Source organism: Leishmania panamensis (genome assembly GCF_000755165.1).
Source record: "Leishmania panamensis strain MHOM/PA/94/PSC-1 chromosome 34 sequence".
NCBI classification, from domain to species: domain Eukaryota; phylum Euglenozoa; class Kinetoplastea; order Trypanosomatida; family Trypanosomatidae; genus Leishmania; species Leishmania panamensis.
The window spans coordinates 1,103,075-1,122,566 of NC_025881.1; the positions used below are offsets into that span (position 1 = coordinate 1,103,075).

General features: G+C 55.0%; 7 protein-coding genes across 7 annotated transcripts, besides 2 other annotated features; all 7 read right to left on the reverse strand.

The window, feature by feature from the left end:
* Window positions 1-1,881: 1,881 nt before the first annotated feature.
* LPMP_342840 (hypothetical protein) lies at window positions 1,882-3,120 on the reverse strand (the record flags this gene model as incomplete). The annotated part of the gene is made up of 1 exon (XM_010704408.1): window positions 1,882-3,120. The coding sequence occupies one exon, from the start codon at window positions 3,118-3,120 to the stop codon at window positions 1,882-1,884; it is 1,239 nt and encodes a 412-aa protein (XP_010702710.1).
* Window positions 3,121-5,385: 2,265 nt separating this feature from the next.
* Window positions 5,386-6,660, reverse strand: LPMP_342850 (hypothetical protein; the record flags this gene model as incomplete). Its single annotated transcript, XM_010704409.1, has 1 exon — window positions 5,386-6,660. One exon carries the CDS (start codon window positions 6,658-6,660, stop codon window positions 5,386-5,388), a length of 1,275 nt encoding a protein of 424 aa, XP_010702711.1.
* Window positions 6,661-8,475: 1,815 nt separating this feature from the next.
* Window positions 8,476-9,220: a repeat region.
* A 320-nt stretch (window positions 9,221-9,540) lies between these two features.
* Window positions 9,541-9,966, reverse strand: LPMP_342860 (glyoxalase I; the record flags this gene model as incomplete). The annotated part of the gene is made up of 1 exon (XM_010704410.1): window positions 9,541-9,966. One exon carries the CDS (start codon window positions 9,964-9,966, stop codon window positions 9,541-9,543), a length of 426 nt encoding a protein of 141 aa, XP_010702712.1.
* Window positions 9,967-10,384: 418 nt separating this feature from the next.
* Window positions 10,385-10,879: a repeat region.
* An 802-nt stretch (window positions 10,880-11,681) lies between these two features.
* LPMP_342870 (phospholipase A1, putative) lies at window positions 11,682-13,043 on the reverse strand (the record flags this gene model as incomplete). Its single annotated transcript, XM_010704411.1, has 1 exon — window positions 11,682-13,043. The coding sequence occupies one exon, from the start codon at window positions 13,041-13,043 to the stop codon at window positions 11,682-11,684; it is 1,362 nt and encodes a 453-aa protein (XP_010702713.1).
* Window positions 13,044-13,833: 790 nt separating this feature from the next.
* LPMP_342880 (prenyl protein specific carboxyl methyltransferase, putative) lies at window positions 13,834-14,634 on the reverse strand (the record flags this gene model as incomplete). Its single annotated transcript, XM_010704412.1, has 1 exon — window positions 13,834-14,634. One exon carries the CDS (start codon window positions 14,632-14,634, stop codon window positions 13,834-13,836), a length of 801 nt encoding a protein of 266 aa, XP_010702714.1.
* Window positions 14,635-15,594: 960 nt separating this feature from the next.
* LPMP_342890 (hypothetical protein) lies at window positions 15,595-16,410 on the reverse strand (the record flags this gene model as incomplete). The annotated part of the gene is made up of 1 exon (XM_010704413.1): window positions 15,595-16,410. The coding sequence occupies one exon, from the start codon at window positions 16,408-16,410 to the stop codon at window positions 15,595-15,597; it is 816 nt and encodes a 271-aa protein (XP_010702715.1).
* Window positions 16,411-17,930: 1,520 nt separating this feature from the next.
* Window positions 17,931-19,169, reverse strand: LPMP_342900 (nucleic acid binding protein, putative; the record flags this gene model as incomplete). The annotated part of the gene is made up of 1 exon (XM_010704414.1): window positions 17,931-19,169. The coding sequence occupies one exon, from the start codon at window positions 19,167-19,169 to the stop codon at window positions 17,931-17,933; it is 1,239 nt and encodes a 412-aa protein (XP_010702716.1).
* Window positions 19,170-19,492: the final 323 nt, after the last annotated feature.

A 19,492-nucleotide genomic window follows, 5' to 3' on the forward strand; every position in this document is an offset into this window, starting at 1 on the left:
AGTCACACGCAGCAGCCGCAACAGCACACACACACGCGTGACAAGGGGCAGTGTACCTCTGTGATGGTGGAAGCAGCAGCAGAGCGAAAAGAAGCGTCAATACACACACAGAAAAGGGAGGAGGAGCGCTAAAATTCCGAGGAGAGGAACTGATCGAGGGGAGGGGGGCGGCAACTTTGTCGAACGCACAAAAAAGTAAAGGACGCAAGAGAGTAACGATGCCAGGGATTATGGCTGCAGTTACTTCTGCGGCTGTGGGTCGAACAAGAGACACAACACACTGGTCGGCTTTCGCGTGTGCGGTGACGTATGGCAAATGTGTGTATGTGCCTGTGTGTATGTGTGTGCGTGTGTGTGTGCCTGTATATATGGGAAGTGCTTCGATCACGAAGCGTGTGAGGAGAGAGGGGACAAAGCGATCTTTCTTATTTCCTTCGCATAGTAATGGGATTGAGCGATAACGATGGCCAGAAAGGGGAAACAAGAGCAGATGTAGAGTGGTCGAAACAGGTAAGAGAGGCCAGGGATGAAGCAGAGAGTGGGCGAACGCCATGCAGAATGATGCGGGGGGCCTAGTTCTGCGAGCGTTGAGTTCCCTTCCTCTGCTTTCTTCCAACAAAAAGAAAGCAGAAGGAGAGGAGACTGTTGGTACATCGCAATTGGTAAGCTGCTGCACATCACGCGCGGCGGCGCACAATGAAATGGAGCACTACTCGAGCAGCAATATGGCAACAGGAGATCCTTTTCACAAAGAATCACTTGCGTTCATCATCTTATAAGGTATGTGAAGTCTGATATTCACCACGTCGTTATCCAAGCCATCGTCCCATGAGAGACCTCAGCGCCAGTGGACCGACACGACGTGTACGGGGTGTGAATGGTAGTCAGAAGGGAAAAAAGTTACTTTGTATTGACTATGTGAAGCAAGCGGAGGTGTACACAGCTTCACAGGAGTGAAGGATCAAGTACATCGCATACTCTCACGTCTTCGTGAGACGAGAAAAAAGTGCAGAGGGAAGGAGATATATTGTGCCAAGCCTCAATCCAACCGCCCACACAGATCCACAGAGACATGCGTTGATATAGTCACTCCTACCGCTCTGCTGCTGATTGGCTTGAGTGAAAAAGAGCTCTCATTTTTTTTTTGTTATTACGGAGCGTCTATGTGGATTGGGACAAAGGAGCACGAGAAGAGGCGCAGGAGCGAAGTCAGACTATACACTTCCATCTCCCTTGTTTATAGCAACCACATGAGCGTTCGTACCCTTTGTATCATCACCACAACTCCTAACCTGTCAGTCGGTACGTGCAACAAGGAAGAAAAAAACTGGGAAAAGTGGCTGCTCAGAATCGCCTAAGTGGGAGAGACTCCCCGAACGGGTTGAGAGGACAGAAAACGTGGACACGATGGAGTGGGAGAACGAAAGAGATAGAAGTACAAAGAGCGTCCTTGGTGGAACTTGCCGCTGCCCCTGCATAGCCGAAGTCCATCTGCCCGCCCGTCTTTCACCACCATCATTACCACCCTTGCTTTCCTTTTTTCCTATTGGGCTTTGTCTCGGTGGCAGGACGACCTGCTCCGGTACGGAAAGTCGACATCCCCAGCACTGTCGACAGAGGGAGAGGGGATTTAAAAAGCACACAAAGAACCCATTAAGGGCGGAGATAACAGCCAGCCATCACAGGCAGATTCAACTTGAGCAAAGCTCCTCGGTAACACCGTATTACGAAGAAAGAAGCACCATGCAGTGACACAGAAAAGGCCGCATCCAGGACGGGCTGAGCGTTCAGCGAGTTTATAGAAAGAGCCAACACGCTCCGCCTCTCCTGGTGCCTTTCATGTTCCAACGATACGCTTCTCTCTCTCTCTGCTACTGCAGCTCAGGCATTCGCAGTGTGCGCACGGTAGTGACAGTTCTCGCTCCTGTGGTTGCCCCCGCAGTGTTTGCACGGGTTCGCACGGAAGCAGTTCGCTGTGCTGTGTCCTAGTTGGCCGCAGCGGTCGCACTTGAGCAGCTCGGGGTGCTTCTGGAAGCAATTACGCGCCGTGTGACCCACACCTCCGCAGAAGGAGCAGCGTACGTTGCCGTTCAGCTTGCGGAAGCACTCCATCTCTGTGTGCCCCTTGCTACCACAGAAGCTGCAAACCCCGCCGGGGCCAATGTACCGCTCCAGCCAAGCCGTGTTTACCTGCGCCGGCTGGGCGTCAGCCTCTACTGTCACCGCATGCCCGACACCGTAGTGCTGAACATACTGCTCCGTCAACCGCTCCACCGCTGCCTCCGAAACCTGCTGCGTCAGAGATGGAAAGTACGTGGAGAGAAGGTGAATGTGACGAACATCGTCCGCGGCGTACTCAAGGAAGTGCTCTGGCAGCGGACGCGTATCCCAAACAGGCCTGTCGCCGACCACCATGGCCGTCTGCACGGCGAAGTCGCCCTCCTGCCGGTGGATGCCGGCTACATTCTTGAGCACGTACGTCATGCCAGACCGTCGGTTCACGCTACGCAGCTTCCACTGCACGGCGGTAAAGAGAAGCTGCAAATCTAGGACGCGCTTCGGCACCAAACTCATCTGCGTGCTCAGCGCTTCAATGTCGCGTCGGCAGTCGAAGAAGAGTTTTCGAATCGTCTCGTCATTGAAGACGGGCCGGATCACCTGCGTGAAGATGGGAACTGACAAAGAAAGCACGTCGAACAAGAACACAACCGGTACCACGTCGCTGCAGGTCTGCACAAGCGACACACGACCAAGCTGAGGTGTTTTGGTTGCCTCCGAGGTGCAGAACGCCTCGATATCAATGGCGATCTGCCGACTACGCTGCAATACACCAACGGCCTCTTTCAGTTCCTTCTCGGTGCTAATTACCTGGTACGGATACTTCAGAATGGCGGCACAGTCGCTAGTCACGGGAGAAGAGGAGAGGGATGACGACACGTTCGACCAAGAAATCGTTTCTGGGGCGACAGTAGCACTAGCGCCACTGCTGCTGCTTCCGCCGACATCGCGCACACTCGACGACAAAGACGTGCCCTGCGAGATGGTCCGTATTGGCGTAGCTACAGCACTCCGCAGAAGCTTACGGAATGCAGTATGGCCGCAGAGCTGACAAGTTCTCATCCTCATCCGTTAAAACTCACCGAAGCTAAGGATCACGTGCTACAGCGACAAAAAAACAACGAGAAACGTCCGTGCTGCGTCTGCGAGGGTAATGGGCGCCGGGTCCTCACCTCTCGCCTGACAGGGCACTTCTTTCTGCTCTTTCCGCACACTCAGCGAGGCTCAGGCACACGACAAAAAGCCAAGGCCACAGCGAACGTCTACGACAAAAAAAAAAACAAAAAGAAATCTCCTGGCACGCGCTTACAATCGAAAACGACAGGGTTGTGGGTGTGGCAATAGTTGGGAGATATCCTACTAGACGGAAGAGCAGGGAGGAGCACTCAAGTGAGCATAAGGCAGACGAAGAGCGACTCTAGCGGATACGCCTGCAACTTCAGTTCGTTTTTGCAGACACACCTCCCTCTTTATTTTTCGTTTTTTGAACTCCAGCCACGCCTTTTCGCTCCCTCCCCGATCTCAATTGTTCTCACACGACAAAAAAACAGAAGATGGTGAAGGGCACTGTAGAGGCAGCAGCGCGACAATGCTGAGGTGGATGCTGATAAGTGACGAAGCTCGTAATGTCGTCCGAGAACAGAAAGACACACATGAAAAGGAGAAACAACTGAGGATGAGAGGAGGAGATGGGAAAGAAGAGAATTGAAGACTCGAGCGTTGAAGGGGGGTTTTGCATGGAAAGGAAGCACATGCAGTACCGAAAAAGGGGGAGACGGAGGGAAAGTAGGCACACGCACACGTACATACAGAGGCAGGGGCGAAGGGGGAGGAGGAGGCAAACCGCCAATAAGAAATGACGAATGACGAAGAGCGTTCGACAAGGACCTCACAGGGAAGGAAAAGGTGAAAACGTCGCGGGAATGCGCAACTGGGCGTACGTCAGAGAGAAAGAGAGAGAGAGAGAGGGGGGGGAGCGAGCCTCAGAGACAGCAACATAAGCAACAACGACGGCACGCGAGAGGGGAGAAAGGGGGGTGGTTGTAAAAAAAAAAAGTCGTGGTGAGGCTACAGGGATGTGCTTAACCAAAAAAAAAGAAAATGAAACGACTTGGGTGGATCACAACGGCAAAGACAACCTCACCGATACCTCGGCTGTTTTCGGCCCTCGCCCCTCCCCTTTGTCTTCTCTCCGCCAAGTGGCACGCGAGATTTCCTCTTGTTAAACCGACACACACGAGGTAGGCCGCAAAGAGAGGACGAAAGAACGCCAGAGAAAAAAGGGGGAAAAGGGAAGTAGAAGACGAAAGGGAAAGCGTATTTTCTAGGTGTATTGGGCTCTTGCTGGAGTGTTTAGCAGGGAGAACGTGCGCAGAGCATAGATAATACGGAGAAAGTACCCAGGGAGAGAGGCAAGAACAACACAATGCGCAGGGCAGGGGAGGGGAGGGGGAAAAGGCGCTTTAGAGCGCAACGTAAGTCTGGTCAGCTGAGAATGTCGGTCAAAAAGAAGAGATAATATCCCGGAACTATTACTGCAAAAGCGCTAAGAGAGAGAGGCTCGACGTAGCCAGTGGCAGAGAAAAATATATGCAGAATGGGGAACAAACGTATTGAGTATGTGGCCGCCGCCCCCTCGTCCAGTGAACCTGACAGACAGAGAGAGAGGGAGATGTTGGCTAGCTCCTCTATGTCGGAGAGAAGAAAGTGAGAGTGGTCGTGGCAAATGCAGTTGCCAAAACGCGTACAACGTATTTTGAATTGGTTGTTGAGGAAATAAATAATAATAGAAAAGGAAAACACAACAAGGAGCGAGCACAGAGATCGAGAGGCGTAGGTAAAAGGGGAGACAGCAGCGAGCATAACAGTAGCAGTCAAAAAGTTGAGAAAAAAACGATCACATGCGTATGCGGTGCGCGAAAAGACCAACACGTATTTTTCGCCTTTAGACCTTGTGTGGACACATATTCCGCAGGAGACGCAGACAAAGCCAATCCAAAGCCGCTGCACTGCTTCCCCTGCCATGGCGCCGCTTATCGCAGCGGTGCTTTGTGCTCTGTGCAGTGGCACCCACTTTTTCTTTTTCTTTAGGCCAGAGGCAATGATGAACCGATTGGCTTACGAGAAAACAATAAGAGAAACAGTGAGAAACGCTTCTTCTTCGCAGAGTTCGTGCACGTACATGTGCGCATCCTCATCACAGGCGCAAGCATACTAGTCAACATTCACCACGCACGCCAAAGTTTTTGGCGTCGGCCACCCGAGTAAAATACTGTCCGAGATGAGAGCATCGTAAACATCTGTTGGGCGGGGTGGGGGGGGGCACGGCTAGCTCACCGTGAGCATGTCGAAGTAGTTGCGTGTCATAAACCATAAGAGGCCCTCCTCACCCACGGCCTCGGCGGTGGGGCAGTCTTCGGTCCACGTGTCGAAAGACTCGACGGACGGCGCGCGGCCAAAGATCCAGATCTCCGGCTCCAGCAAGAGAGAGCGCTGCTTTGTCGAAGAGCGCGGTCCTTCATAGTGCAGCACGATCAGTGCTGCGTCTGTCGGCGCACTACAGCTCTGGGGGGAGAGGGCTATAGAAGGTTTTTGCAGCCCTAAATACGACTGCAGTGCTTGCTTCAAGCAGGACCACAGTCCAGCTCTACCCTCCACGTCTAACTCAGAAGCCTTTGCAGGCTTGATTGGATTCAGCCGACTCCCAAACCACGTGGGCCCCGGTCGAATCCCCCATCCCCAATCGTAGCGTGCGGTACCGTACACACGCAGCATACATCCGCTCGGCAGTAGCGCATCCACATCGCGACTAGTCCACGAGTGTCGGACAACCTCGCGTACATTACTCACCCGTGAGCGGAGCACCGGGCTCATCGTCACGACCGTGTCACTGTGGTCACGTTGAAGTGGGATGACGACGTAGTCGTGGCCATCGTAGATCTTTGGCGGTCGAGGTGCCCGGTAGAACTGGCCTGTCGGAGAGTACTCAATGTAGACGTGACGCAAACGCCCTATCCCTTCGAACGTTTGCCGAACGCGCTCAACGAGGTAGCGCAGCGAAGCCGGCATTTCCGCGAGGCGAATCTGGTCTCCCGAGCCCCAGGGTGCCTTCATGAGCTGGATGTCCTCAGCATGGTCGGCGATAATCCGCGTATGCGTCAGGAAACCAAAGTCAAGCAACGTGGACGACGATGCGAAAGAGTTCGACACAGTGCGTGCGTTCCCTTCGCTACTCTCCGCCGCCTCCTTCGCGAGCGCTAGTTGTGCCGATCGTTCAATAGCGGTGATCTTGCGAGGATCCACGGTATTGCCAAGCGTCCGCGACCAGCGCTGAACCTCGTTAAGTAAAACGTTCCGCATCTCTGGCGGCAGCACATTGCTGCGAACGCACGCACCAATGTTTTCCTTTGCCGTGAGAGACACACCGTGGGCCCCCGCCGTCGCTGCACTGACTACAGTTGTACGTTGCAGCTTGGCTCGTTGCTGCTGCAACGGTGCTGCGATCGCTTCAGCAGCTGCCACCGCGCTGGCCGGGGCGACGCGGCGGAAGAACTCCATGTCCGCATCCGTCGTGGCAGGGTAGATAGTGCCATCCGGGTCCATTAGTTCCTCTCGCCACTGGTACGCTAAGCGCTTGCGTGTGGCCACAAACCCACCAATGGCGATAGTGGGAATCGCCAACGCTGTGTACCACGATTGAATCCCAAGCATAGCACTGACTTCACACCCCTACCGTGTATGTATGTGGGTTGTTTTACTGCCTTTTCTCAAGATACAACTTGGTGCACGCACCTCGTGTCTGCCAGAGCAATGTAAATAAAATGAGACCACTGGCTATGGATATATGAGGAATACACTCATCAGCGAGCGTTCCACGAGAGGAATGCAGGACAAAAAAAAATGAGTACTGTGACGACAACGCAGCAGAAGGCAAAAGGTGCGATGGCGAGCATAGCCGAAGCAGCAGAGGTTTGACCGTGGAAGAATGACTCGTACAGGGTGACGTGCACAGTGTCAAAAAAGGAGACGAATGTGATGCCGTGCGTGGGTGTTTCTGTACACCCCAGTGAGAAAGGCCACTGCTTTACCGGTCGATTCCCCTTTCGCCATGGTGCAAAATGGAGATGTGAGTGGGGTACAGGAATTGTCAGCTAGAAACACCCATCCGGCTCCGTGAGCACAATAGAGTGTACGCCTTTAAGGTGTGCTGCCTCCCCCCCCCCCCGCCTTTAGCTCGACTTTTTTTTCTTTTGACGGCTACGTTTGTTGGTATTTTTTTTTCATATTTGTAAGGAGGAATGTCGTACATCCAAAAGGCAGCGGGCGAGAAGACCAGCACAGTGGGATCGTTGACTCCCTTTTTTTCCTCCCCCCTCAGCTGTGACGAATCTGTGAAATCGTGGTTCTTTGGCGAAGTGTGAGAATAAACCAAAGAGATAGAGGGACACACACACACGCGATAGGCGCTGCATTGTGCGCGGAAATCCAGCGCACATCGTTTGTTCGGCAACGAGAGTCCTACAAGCGACACGAGTGGAATCAGAGCTCATGTGCACCAATCAAAGCAACATGGTTAAAAGAGGGGAAAGATAGTACGGTGTGCAGTACTCCACATTGAAAGAGGCAGTGGTCACACCCGGCTTGGGATCTCTACAAAAGTGTTGCCTGTCACTCTTCCCCGCGCCAGCATCCTACGCTTCGCCTATTCTCCCATCATCCTCTTGTTGAGCAGTTCCCTGTGGTATCTATTGGAAACCACGCGGAACGCCACGCAGCAGTCGTCCCATTCGTAGTCGATCAGCACGTCGTTGGCGGCCACCTACACAGCCAGAACCTTCGCATCATCCACGCTAATTGCCATGGTGCCACCAGCTTCCTAGACCGCCGAGGAGACGCCATAGTCGCACGTTGGCTCGATAGCTAGTCGGTCTTCCGGAGTTACGTCATAGCTGAGAACGGCAGGAGAGTACCTGCCATCCGACGCCTCGGGGATGCGAGGCAGTTTTAGCTAGGGGGTTTTCTCTGCAGATTTTGATCCTGTTAATCAGGTCGCCAACGTGCCGAATGATGGAAACGTAATGCACCGCTTGACCTGCAAGAAGCGGTGATTTAAACGCCTCTATGTGATCATGTTCTGCGCCTGGTCTTCGATAGCAACAGTTGCGCGTGGGTCAAGGCGATACTCGCCCTCGGCACGGCTTCGTAGCAAAGATGAGACAAAAACACAGAGGGCAAGGCAAGCCTACACGTTAACTCCCCATGATCTCTGTCATTCCCAACGTTCTCTGCGGGCACGCCTGGCAAGCCGCAAGTAGCAAACATCAGCCGTGATGCCCCGCTCCTGCTCATAAGAAGTCTGTGGCTGCACAAATACACCTCTCCATTGCCCCATTTGCTCACTTCAGCCTGACACTACGCCACACACATGCACACATACAGAGGTCAGCAGTCCCACACGCGCGCAGCGCCGCACTCCTGCGTCCGCCGCCTCGCACCACGGCGGGGACCTCGCCGCCCAGGAGGAGCCCACCCGCCCACCTGCCGTCGAGCCGGGCCACGCGTCTTGCAGGCTCTCTCCGGGTGGTGGTGGGTCTAGGTGCATGCGGGGGAGGGGAGGGGGCACAAGGAGCAAGTCGGCCGGCCTCAGACCAGCGCCCTCTGCTACACGGGGGTGCCCTGTCTGCGCTGTGGCGCGGCCACTCTCCACGCTGGAGTCTCGTGGGCGCGACGCTGTGATTCGGGTCGCCCTCGCCGGGCACCCGGCACCTGTGCCTCGCCGCCAGCTCGGCCGAATGGGGGAGACGCCACCCCACCTCGCACGCACGCACAGTGGGGCTGAGCGGCGCAGGTCGCCCCGCGCCACTTGCGCCTGCCCTCTGCTCACCTCCGCATGCCCCTGCTCGGGGGCGCTACACCGTGCCAGCTGGGCTTGACGGCGCATGCTCGCCTCCCGGGGCCTGTTTCAGGGCAGCCATGCCATCAGGTGGAGGGGGAGAGGGTGTCGCAGCCCTCAGCACCCACCTCCGTCCATGCCATGGACCAGGGGGCGTCGTCGAATGGCTTCCCTCCGCATGCACCGCGACAGATGTGGGTGTGTCGTGCGGAAGGGGCCTGAGGATCAAAACCTGTCCGCGCACAGCGAGCGCATAGCCTGTAGTACTAAATGCGTACATAAGGTACCGGGAGACACGAGGTAATGCCACGCGTCCGCTGCCCTTATCCTCTCCGTCCTTCCCCATTGTAAGAAACGAATAGTTCAACTAAAACCATCCAACAGGCAATAGAGAGAATCACCGGATGGACACACAACATCGGTAACACAGGGCGGCGCGGGTAAGAACAAGAAGTAGAGGCCCTCAGTCCTGTATACGTGGCGCAGAAAGTTCAAGGAAGGCCAACACGAGCAACAGTATCCACGGCACTAGAAGGGTGCGACGAGCTAGAGCTGGAATGTGGGGCAGACGAGGGAAAGGTAGAGGTCCTTTATGCGGTGCCCTGCTCCTTCATATCTGCCTCGGCTTTCTCCATCATCATCTTCTCGTTGAGTAGCTCAATGTAGTACCCGTCCGGATCCACCACAAACGCCATGAAGCCGCTCTCGTCCTCGTAGTCAATCGGCACGTCGTGCGTGCGCATCTCTGCCACTAGCGCTTTCACGTCTTCCACGCCAATGGCAATATGTCCGTATGCCTCACCGTGCTTGTAGGATGTAACACCATAGTTGTAGGTCAGCTCTAGAACTGTCGAACTTACCTCAGTCCCGTAGCCGAGAAAGACGAGAGTGTACTTGTCCTGGGGGACATCCCACTTGCGTAGCATCCTCATCCCTAGACGCTCCGTGTAGAACTTGACGGAACGGTCAAGGTCGCCGACGCGAATCATGGTGTGCAGCATGCGACGAGACGGCATTCTCCCTTCCTTGTACGCACGTTTCGATGTAAGAAGACACGAAAAGGAGGAGGGACAGAGGAGAAACTTTTGACTTGAATATGAGAGCCGAAGTCACGTGAGGCAGGCAATTGAGAGGATGAGCTGCAGTGGGTTGAAAATCTGACGTCCACAAAACGTGTGTGTGTGTGTGGACGTTACGCCGACGTACGAGATCGTTACCATCCACACGTAGGGCAGCAGTCATTGTTGGGAAGGAGTGAATGGACGGAAAACAAGTGGTGGAGTGGGGAGTGGAGAAGAGCACAAACGGTGAGTACCGCCCAAACGTTCGGATATAATGGCGAACAAACGTAAATGCGCTTCAAGGCCACACAGGCATTTTCTCCAGCGATGAATCATTTTTTTTTTATATTGCCGCCTCTCCTCCATTACACCACACACACATGCACACATACAGAGGTCAGCAGTCCCACACGCGCGGAGCCGCACTCCTCCATCCGCCGCCTCGCACCACGGCGGGGGCTTCGCCGTCCAGGAGGAGCCCACCCTCACCCACCTGCCGTCGAGCCGGGCCACGCGTCTTGCAGGTCCTCCGCGGGTCCTTCCCTGCACCCCTTCCTCGCATACGGGTGGCACCATCGGCGCCTCACCGACACGGGCGGGCGGCACGCTTTCATCCCAGCGGTCCGCGGTCGTGGCGCTGCTCGAGGGCAGAAGCGGCAACCGCTGTCGCGCGGGTGGTGGTGGGTCGAGGTGCATGCGGATGGGCGGGGGGAGGGGGGAGAAGGCACAAGGAGCAAGTGGGCCGGCCTCAGGCCAGCGCCCTCTGCTACACGGGGGTGCCATGCCTTTGCGCCATACGCCCTCCTCAGTCACCACAACCCGCATCATTCGGTAATAGGGTGTGAGGAATCCGCACATTGGCGTCTGGTTATGCTGAGGGAGAGCGAGAAGGAAAAAACAAAAGAAAGACGGGTGCAAGTCAGCAGTCCCCTATTTCCCACTCGTTCACTGCTCTGCGTTGGCGTCTCAACGGTTTAGGCACACTCGTGTCCTCAAGTGACATACATGGGGCTGCTGTGCAGTGCGTCACTTCTTTGTCGTTTCAGGATACGCTAAGCGAGCTAGCGTGGGGCAGTGAAAAAGCAGAGTGGCCATCTGAGTGTGCATTCGCCTGGTAAGAATCGATCACAGGTACACAGGCACATGCACAGCATGGAACTCCCATCCCTCGTATAGTGGAGAGGAAAGAGGAGGGAACAGGGGGGAACGACTTGCTTAGCTCCGTTCATTTTTGGCACTACATACCGACTACAATGCGCACGCCGCATTCCAGTGAGCTGTACAGCCATGAGTTTCATGGAAGGAGGAAGAGGAAGAATAGCAAAATAGTAAGACATACCCAAATAAAAAAATAAAGCTGTATGTTCGTAGCACGATAAAGCCACACCCTCTCAAAAAGAAAAAAAGAGACAAGCACCTCGGTGATGTACCAAATCATTTCGAGTGAATTCACTGTATGCGTGTCTGAGCTGACAGTGTATCAGCTCGCTGCCTAGAAAAACAAAAGTTGCATTGCCTGCATCACCACGCTCTCTTGATAACGTACGAGAACTCAAACGTTTCTCGTCCTCTGCCACACGTCAGCTGCTCTCTGTCTTCCTAGCTATTCTCATGGCGGCAGTCCGTGAGGCAGGTCAAGACGACCTGGTGCTTAAAGTGGCATACTGCTTTTACGCCCTCAGCACAGCAGCAAGTTCCGGGTTATTGAGTATTTTGGTGTCGAGGGGCAACGGGCCGGAGAGTTTCTCTATCAGTTGCAGTGTGTCTGCTGCGATGCCCACTATGGAGCCGCGCGGTGACGCCGTCATGTAGCTCGAGCGGTACAACACTGGGCTAATCAACGGGACATCCGTGCATGTCGAATGCCCAGTGCAACAATAGTCCTTTATCGTGTACCACGACAGCTTCAACTCATTCAGCTTCGCATCAGCGGCCGCCACAAGCGCGGCTTCCTCGGCCGTGCGCTCCTGCGCCTCGACAATGGCCTTGACTTTCACGAAGAACGAGTACTGCTCTTTGTCTCGCATCCACTCCTCCGAGAAAATCTGCAGCGTAGGTGTGATGAAGTGGCGCGGATGCTCCTTGTTAGTAAGCTTGTCGTAGAACATTTTCTTTAGCAGCGGTACCATCCATGGGTCGTAGACGACGACGCTCGCGATGCCGCTCACTCTGTTCGCTTCATTCGTGTCTTGCGTGTCACCCAGGGCAGCCGCCAGACATGTCGCACCGCCAAACGAATGCCCAACGAGGTGAATGCTCGGCGCCATAGAGACATACTTATCAACCGTTGCCTGATCGTACCCCAGGGCGAGCAGTAGCTCTCCGCTCCAGATGCGCTTCATCGTGTTAAACGTCTCTCGGATACGAACTTCTAGCTGCGGCGCGCGATCCTCGGTGGTCCAGCCCACCTGGGTATTCAGTGGAATACGAATATCCCCCCCAGCGTCCCGGCAGTAAGCAGCGCTACCGTCCATGTGTGTCATGGCAAACACAACGGCTCCGCGCACAGCGAAGTCCATTAGCAGCGTGCTGTAGAGGTGCGGAAATCCGCCAAGACCGTGGCTGAACACGACCATTGGCCGTGGAGCCCCATTGCGCTGGAAGAGTGGCGCCGGCTCCGCGTTAGGCCGCATTTTCGTGCGTAAAAGGCAAATGTCCTTCACTAGTATGTAGGGAAGCTTAGCGTACCTGGCCAACCCCACCAGGTAGCCACGCTCGCCAAACGGAAAGTACTCGATTCCGCCCCGCGGCGTGCCGCAAGTTGTCGGGTAAACGACTGTGACAGGGGGCTTCATGGCACCGCGCTCACCACGCACTTCACGCACGCCCACATTAAAGCGCCCCCCAAGCGGGGTAAAGCACTTCAAAGGTTGAACATAGAAAGCGAGACAACTCATAAGTGCACCTACAAAGGTGACCATGAGGGATGTCTTCCAGGGTACTCCAAGCGTCAGCGCGAGGCATGACAGCAGCGCCGAGGAGCCGGCCGGGAAGTAGTGAATAGACAAGATGTAGTCAGAGATTGGAGGCATGGTGAATTGTTCGCGTGGGCATCAGTGCCTGTACGAATCACAACGTGCAGGTATATGTAAAAAAATAAATAAATATATATATATATATATATAGAGAGAGAGAGAGAGAGAGAGAGATAGATGTTGGTATCCGTGGGTGTCTCTAGACCGCTGTGTAAGAGGGTAAAGGGCAAGGTGGTGACCGCTTGCCTCGACACCTAGACAGAAAGAGAGCGAGCGCCGTGCGTGCGGCTGTATTACTCGCCGAGATGGAGCCAAATAAAAGAGGGAGAAGGCGGTGCAACGACCTTCGCACCAAAGCAGGACAAAAACAAATAGAAGAGGCAAGAAGGCAGAGAGAGAGAGGAGGTACAGCACAGGTGGACCCCGTAGCTGCGCATGGCGACACCAGGTGCGTGGGAGGGAAGGTGAGGACCGTGCACAGAACGTTGTTTATGAGCTGCTTTTTTTATTTTTGCGTGCCCTTCGCAGGCTCGGCACAATCGCACAAATGAGTCGAACCGCAAGGGTGAAAAGACGCATAGCCAACGCCATATACGTCTCTGCAACTCAACTCTTGAAGGAGAGCATAGTACATCAGCGCGAGCTGCTCCTTGTGGGCATGTTTGGTGTACATGGAAGCAGCAGATCTCTGTGGTGACAACGGAGCGATACAAAAAGAGGAACATCACACAGGCACGCATGCCATACATCCATACAAGCACACGGCAGACTTCACTTGCTCATCCGACGCTCCTTTCAGAAAGGCATAGTGCACGGTGAGCATACCGTCTTACAGGGGAGCAACTGGCTATAGAAATGGAATCCCGACGATGGTACATGCCATGTACTTCTTGTAAGTCTCTCCAAAGTAATCTGGTCGCTGCAGTGTGGCCTCCTCATATGCGATGCGGGATCGAAAGAAGTACCAGGCTACCACGGTGTGGACCACAGCAGAGACAGGGTTTGCCAGTATCCACTGCGCACAGCAAGTGCGCCAAAACCATCCAAAGTAAGCTGGGTGGCGCAGATAGCGGTACAGGCCCTGCGTCACCAGCTGATGACTGGAGCGCCGTTCGTCCTCAATCATGAGGGAAAAGTTGGTGCCGCACTGCAGCATTGACATGACACGGATGCCGTAGAAAACAGCAACAAGAAGTGTGAAGAGGAGCGCCGAGGCACAGTTCACTCGTAAGAAAAAGCCAAGCAGGGGATGACGGGTGGGGTCGAGCTTCCACCCCTCAGGAATGGCGTACGCCTCCAGAAAAAATTCCAACAGCGATGTACCATTCGCAATGAGGTACGGTGTCGAGTGAAACACCATGAAGGCATCAGGGTGGGTGTCGTGAGGACGGGTGAACGCAGCTGCAAGGAACTCGAAAATGTGAAAGGCAAGATGCGCAACAAGGATGTACAATCCAAGAGCGAACAGGTTGTCGTCGTGCGTGTGCCATCCGTATGCTGTGAGAAGTACGCTTACCACGGTCAGCACACCCAGCGCGAAGGCGATTAAAGCGGTTTCCAATATGAGGTTGCGTCGCAGCTCACGATTAATACGTCTCATCTCGTTCGGCGTGCCCTCCTCCTGCCCCTGTTTACTCGAATAACTCATTTCTTAATTGCGCACTCGCCCTTGAAGTTGATGAGGCGACCGCAAACCGAGAAGAACCGAGATGCGCACCGCCACAGAGAAGACAACAGGCGTATCCCCTCGCCAAGGCAGCAACCGTTGCTGCTGTGTAAGAAGCAAATGCTTGATTGGGTTTACCCTACAAAAAAGTGACGTAGGGATGCAGTCGGCGTATGTGCAGCGACCACTGGATTGAAGGAGCGTGACAAGAATCAAAAAGAGATCAACAAGCAAGTAAGACGCTCAGTCACCATAAGGGAGAAGGAAGAACGTCGCAGTGAGTCCGCTTTAGCGGGTGGGTGAGTATGGCGCCACACCAGCAGATAGGCCACCTTGCTCTGTCTCTTCCTGCTGCTCGTGACGAGAAGGCAAGTTCAATGCCGTCTTCACGGCGTTAATGGGCTAGAGCGCCGCGACAATTCACGAGCTAGCCATGATCAGAGGTTCTTTATTGGCTGTTGAATCGTGCTACCCTTCTTGGAGCCAGCTTGCTTCTTCTTCACTTGCTCGCTTTCTTTCCGTGATTTGTGCTACATAGCAAAACAGACAGCCCACTTCATCGGGAAAGGCAGACACGGGGAGCAGTTCATACGCAGACAGCCATGCAAACAGAGAGGGGAGAGGGGAAAACACAGCTATATAGAACAGGAAAGTGAATCTGAAACGAGAGGGAATGGTGCTCGCATTCGGTTCTCCCGTTAGTTCAGTTCACTGGGACGAGAGGAAAGCGAAGAGCTCAATCAGACACACACACACACACACAAACATGGCGTTCAAGATGCGAGGCGTCAGGGAGGCGGCCGTAGGAGTCAGATCTTTCTTGGCAAAGAAACGGCACAGCGAGAGAGCAAGTAACCGCAACAGGGCACCTGCACACTCCCTCTCCCTCAGAAAAACACATCCGCACGCAATGCAGCCTGGGTGGCTGTCCACTTGTCCAGATTAGTTGCGCCACTCATCGTGATCGTTACCCTTGCTCTCGTGGCCAAAGGCCCACTGGCCACGGTAAAACTCCTCAACTAACTCATCCGAGTAGTCATGCACACCGCAGAAGGGCATGTAGACCGGCAGACCCTTCTGCCACATCCACCGCGAGAAGCCCGCCTCCTGCAAGGCGCGGCGCTCCGGATTGACGAGGATACCCGTTGTAGCAACCCACATCGGATCGCGTGTGTAGATGTTGCCGGCGTTCAGTGGCGACCACTCATTGTACTTGATATTGAATGGCATGGGAATGCCAAGGCGAGAGTTGTGGCCCCACTCACCACGCGCCTTCATCTGCGCCGGGGTGTGCGCTGCGCCGCCCTGCATCCACTTCAGCCACACCGGGCTGGCGGCATGGGGAGACTGGCCGCGAAACCAGTGCGGGTCAGCCGGCTCGAGCATGCGTACAAAGAAGGTACCCTGTGCACGACGGCACTGCCAGTACTTGTTGCCGTTCTCGTCTTTTCCCACAAAGATCTTCTCATCCTTGCGACGCCAGGACTCGCCAATGTAGTAGTGCTTCCGAAGAGCGCCAAAGAGGCCGAACATGCGGAAGTCGTGCATTATCCACCGCCAGCGAGCCCACGTGAAGGAGAGCCGCACGGGGTTGTCACCCTGGCGATGGTGGTGCCGCGGGAAGCTATGCGCATCATCGTGCGACTTGGTGTATACAAAGTTCTTCGAACCACACTTGGAAGACTTCACGGCCATCTCACCATATTTCGTAGCCATGGAGTTGGCACCATGTGCGCCGAAGGTGAAGATGCTGGTCATTGCCTGTGAAGGAACGGGACTAGTCGACGGAATCAGTCAGCGACTTCGGTGCAGGTCAGAAAATGGCCCGCGATGCTGTGAAGCGAGTGACAGGGAGAGCTGAAGGAAGCAGCGAGAAGGCAAATACTACCAAGTCGAGATGAAAGAGTTATGACGCAGAAAAAAAAAGGGCGGGCAACGGAGAGGGTAACACACACACACACAGACCTTCTCTAATCACAAGGGAGGAGTTGAAGACGAGTAGCGGGGGGAGACTGATAGAGAAACTAAAGACACACGCTACTCTACAATCGTACAGTGAGCTACAGAGAAAGGGAGAAGCGGAGAAATGAAAAGGGGAAGACAGAGTGCGAGGCAGGGGACAAGAGCTCGACGTCGACGGGGAGATCTCACTCCTTGCGCTTCTGTTCTCTAGTGAAGTGATAAGCACCGCCCCGCAGGAGAAAAAAGGTAAAAAGAGGTGGGACTCTCTGTGTGCCTATGTGTAGTGACTACCTAGCGAGCCACAGAGGGATAGGGTGGACAGCGCACTCAGGTGAGCACGCCAGCATCCCTCACACAGAGAGAGAGAGAGAAGAGAAGGGGGTCGGCAGGGAGGGGAAGGGGAAAGGGACTCCTTATCCAGAGTCAATCACCCCCTTTCCGATGCCTACAACTCGTACTACAACGTAGAGGTTTCGCTTTAGTCAGAAGACACCTTTGATGGGCTTTACAGACCTACGTGCGAGCAGCAAATATGTGCCGTGGCGCGAGGGATCAAATACACAAGAAAAAACCGAAAGCACAAAGTGGAGTTCAAAAGCCTGGACACGCCTCTGGCCGACTTGGGCGGGGCGGGGGGGGGTTTATGTGTTGGCGTCGTGCGTGCGTGTGTGCGCACGTGTAGCAGGCACAAAGAAAAGTGAGACGCAGAGAAAAAAGGATTAAGTACCGCACTGGACGAGAGCCAACGGAAGAATCAGGTCAAGGCAGCATGGCCTATGCACAGACACTGATGAAATGAGGGATTTGTTAACGCCAGAGCACGTAAAAATCATCCGCTGCTCACCACTGCATGAAGATGCTCGCGCTGCGATGACCGCTACCGCAGGCACAGGTGCGCTTGTTGTTTCACTTGCTTCCTTCTTTGGTTCGTAGAGACTGCCGTGTTGGCTAGAAAGGGATCGGAGCTCGAGAACTATACCGATGCCTAGCTTGAGTGCCTGTGATAAAGTGTCGGGGGCGCATGGCAAACGCATCAGCCCACATTTCTTGTGTTTGCTCATGCTGCTGTCGCTGCTGTTAGTCGAGTTTAGGGGGTGGGGAATGTTGTAGGTGGCTTAACCTGTCGCTCGCTCTCTCCATCTGCCGGATGACACAGAAAACGAAAAACAACAGCGACAGAAAGAGAGAGAAAGAGACGGACAGTAGGCACCGGATCACGAGTAGCGAATACCCGGCAACTCTCCCAAGGGGCACAACGCCTTCTTCAGGCCGCGAGTGGCAAAAAAAAAAAGGAAAAGGCAATACATCGCTCTCCACTACGCCCCACGCTCACGCTTGCGCTCGAGAAGAAGCTGCTTAATTCGCTCTTGCTCCTGCGTCGCCGGCACAACTTCGTCCATGATGAGTGGCTCCTTGCAGCCAGGACAGACCGCCCCGCCGTCATCCTCGTCGTCCAGGCTCCGCGTCTCGTCCAATGCCTCCTCAGCCATCTTGGTAAAGCAGCTGTGGCAGATGAGGTGGCCACAGCACGGCAACCTCATCGCCTCTCGGGCTAGGCCGTTGTGCACGGCGCAGCTAAAGGCCACATCGCTGGTGGGCTTCGTGGTTGATGATGTCGGCGCTGGCGATGCCTCGGCAGTGGAGGTCGAGGTATCGTTTACCTCTGCACGTTCGGTATCATTCCCTGGGCCCAGTGCCGTCTTGCACAGACCGTCGTCCTGTCCGTTCTCGCTGGACACGTCAGTGCCGATACCGGCGATAGACATTGCAGTGAACACGGACGGGTCTACGCGACGCTTCACAAGGCGGTGATCGCGCGTAATGAACTTCGGCGCTGGGTCGTCCATGGTGCACTCAACCAGCATGCTCTCCGGGATTCCCACCGGAAACGAAAGCACCTTCATTACCTTGCCGCCTTTGGCCGACGGGCAGTGCTGGATCAGGTGGCCGCCCTTGCCGCAGTTGTGGCAGATGTACCCCTTTGGCGGAGGTCGGAAGCTTTCCTCCATGCTGATGCGCATCGCGTCACCGCGGCCTCGACCACCGCCGAAGTAGAGCTCGCTCACACCACCTCCACCCATACCGCCACGACCACCGCCCATGCCCCTGTGCCCACCGCGACCACCTCGGCGAAAGCGAGTACTCACCTCGTCAATGCCTGTGTCAAGAGCGGCCTCCGCTTGCAGCTGCGCGAGTCGCTCTTCTTCTGTCAAGGTGTGCCCGTCACCGAAAGCGACTGGGCTACCAAATCCAGAGGAGTTAGGAATACTGTCCAACGAGGACAGCGGCGGCGCGAACTTGGGACGCGTGAAGAAGAGCGGCTTGCCGCTGTGCGTCTGTCGTACTACGTCCACGACCGCGTACGCTGGCAGATCCTCCTCCGGGTGCAGCAGTGCCGTGCTGCCTGCGAGGAAGACATTAATCTCTTCCGGTGGAGCGCGCAGCTTCGCCGCAATCGCCTGCTGCGCATCGCGACAAGACATGACACTGCCCTCCATGTCAATAGTGCCAACATGATTGCTCGATTTGAGTCGAAATGTGATGGAAGCGACCATTATGGCCTCCGTTGTCGTGCCCCCGTGCAGTGGCGAGATGGCAGAGGAAATGGGGAGGAGAGTCACAGAGAGAGGGGCGAATAAGCAGCAGCAGAAAAAAAAGAAAAAGAAAGGGTGCAACGTTACTGTGGAAGAGGGTGCGAGAACGCAAACAGGGGGGTGGAGGGCAGGACGGCCACACACAGTTGAGTAGATGAAGAAGGGAAAGCCGCACAGGGAGGCGGTGTTTAGGACCTCCAAAAGTACACGACGCACTGAAACAGATGTGAGAAGCAGAAAGAAGCAAATCCACCACAGAACTGCAATCTGTTTGGGGTAGAAGT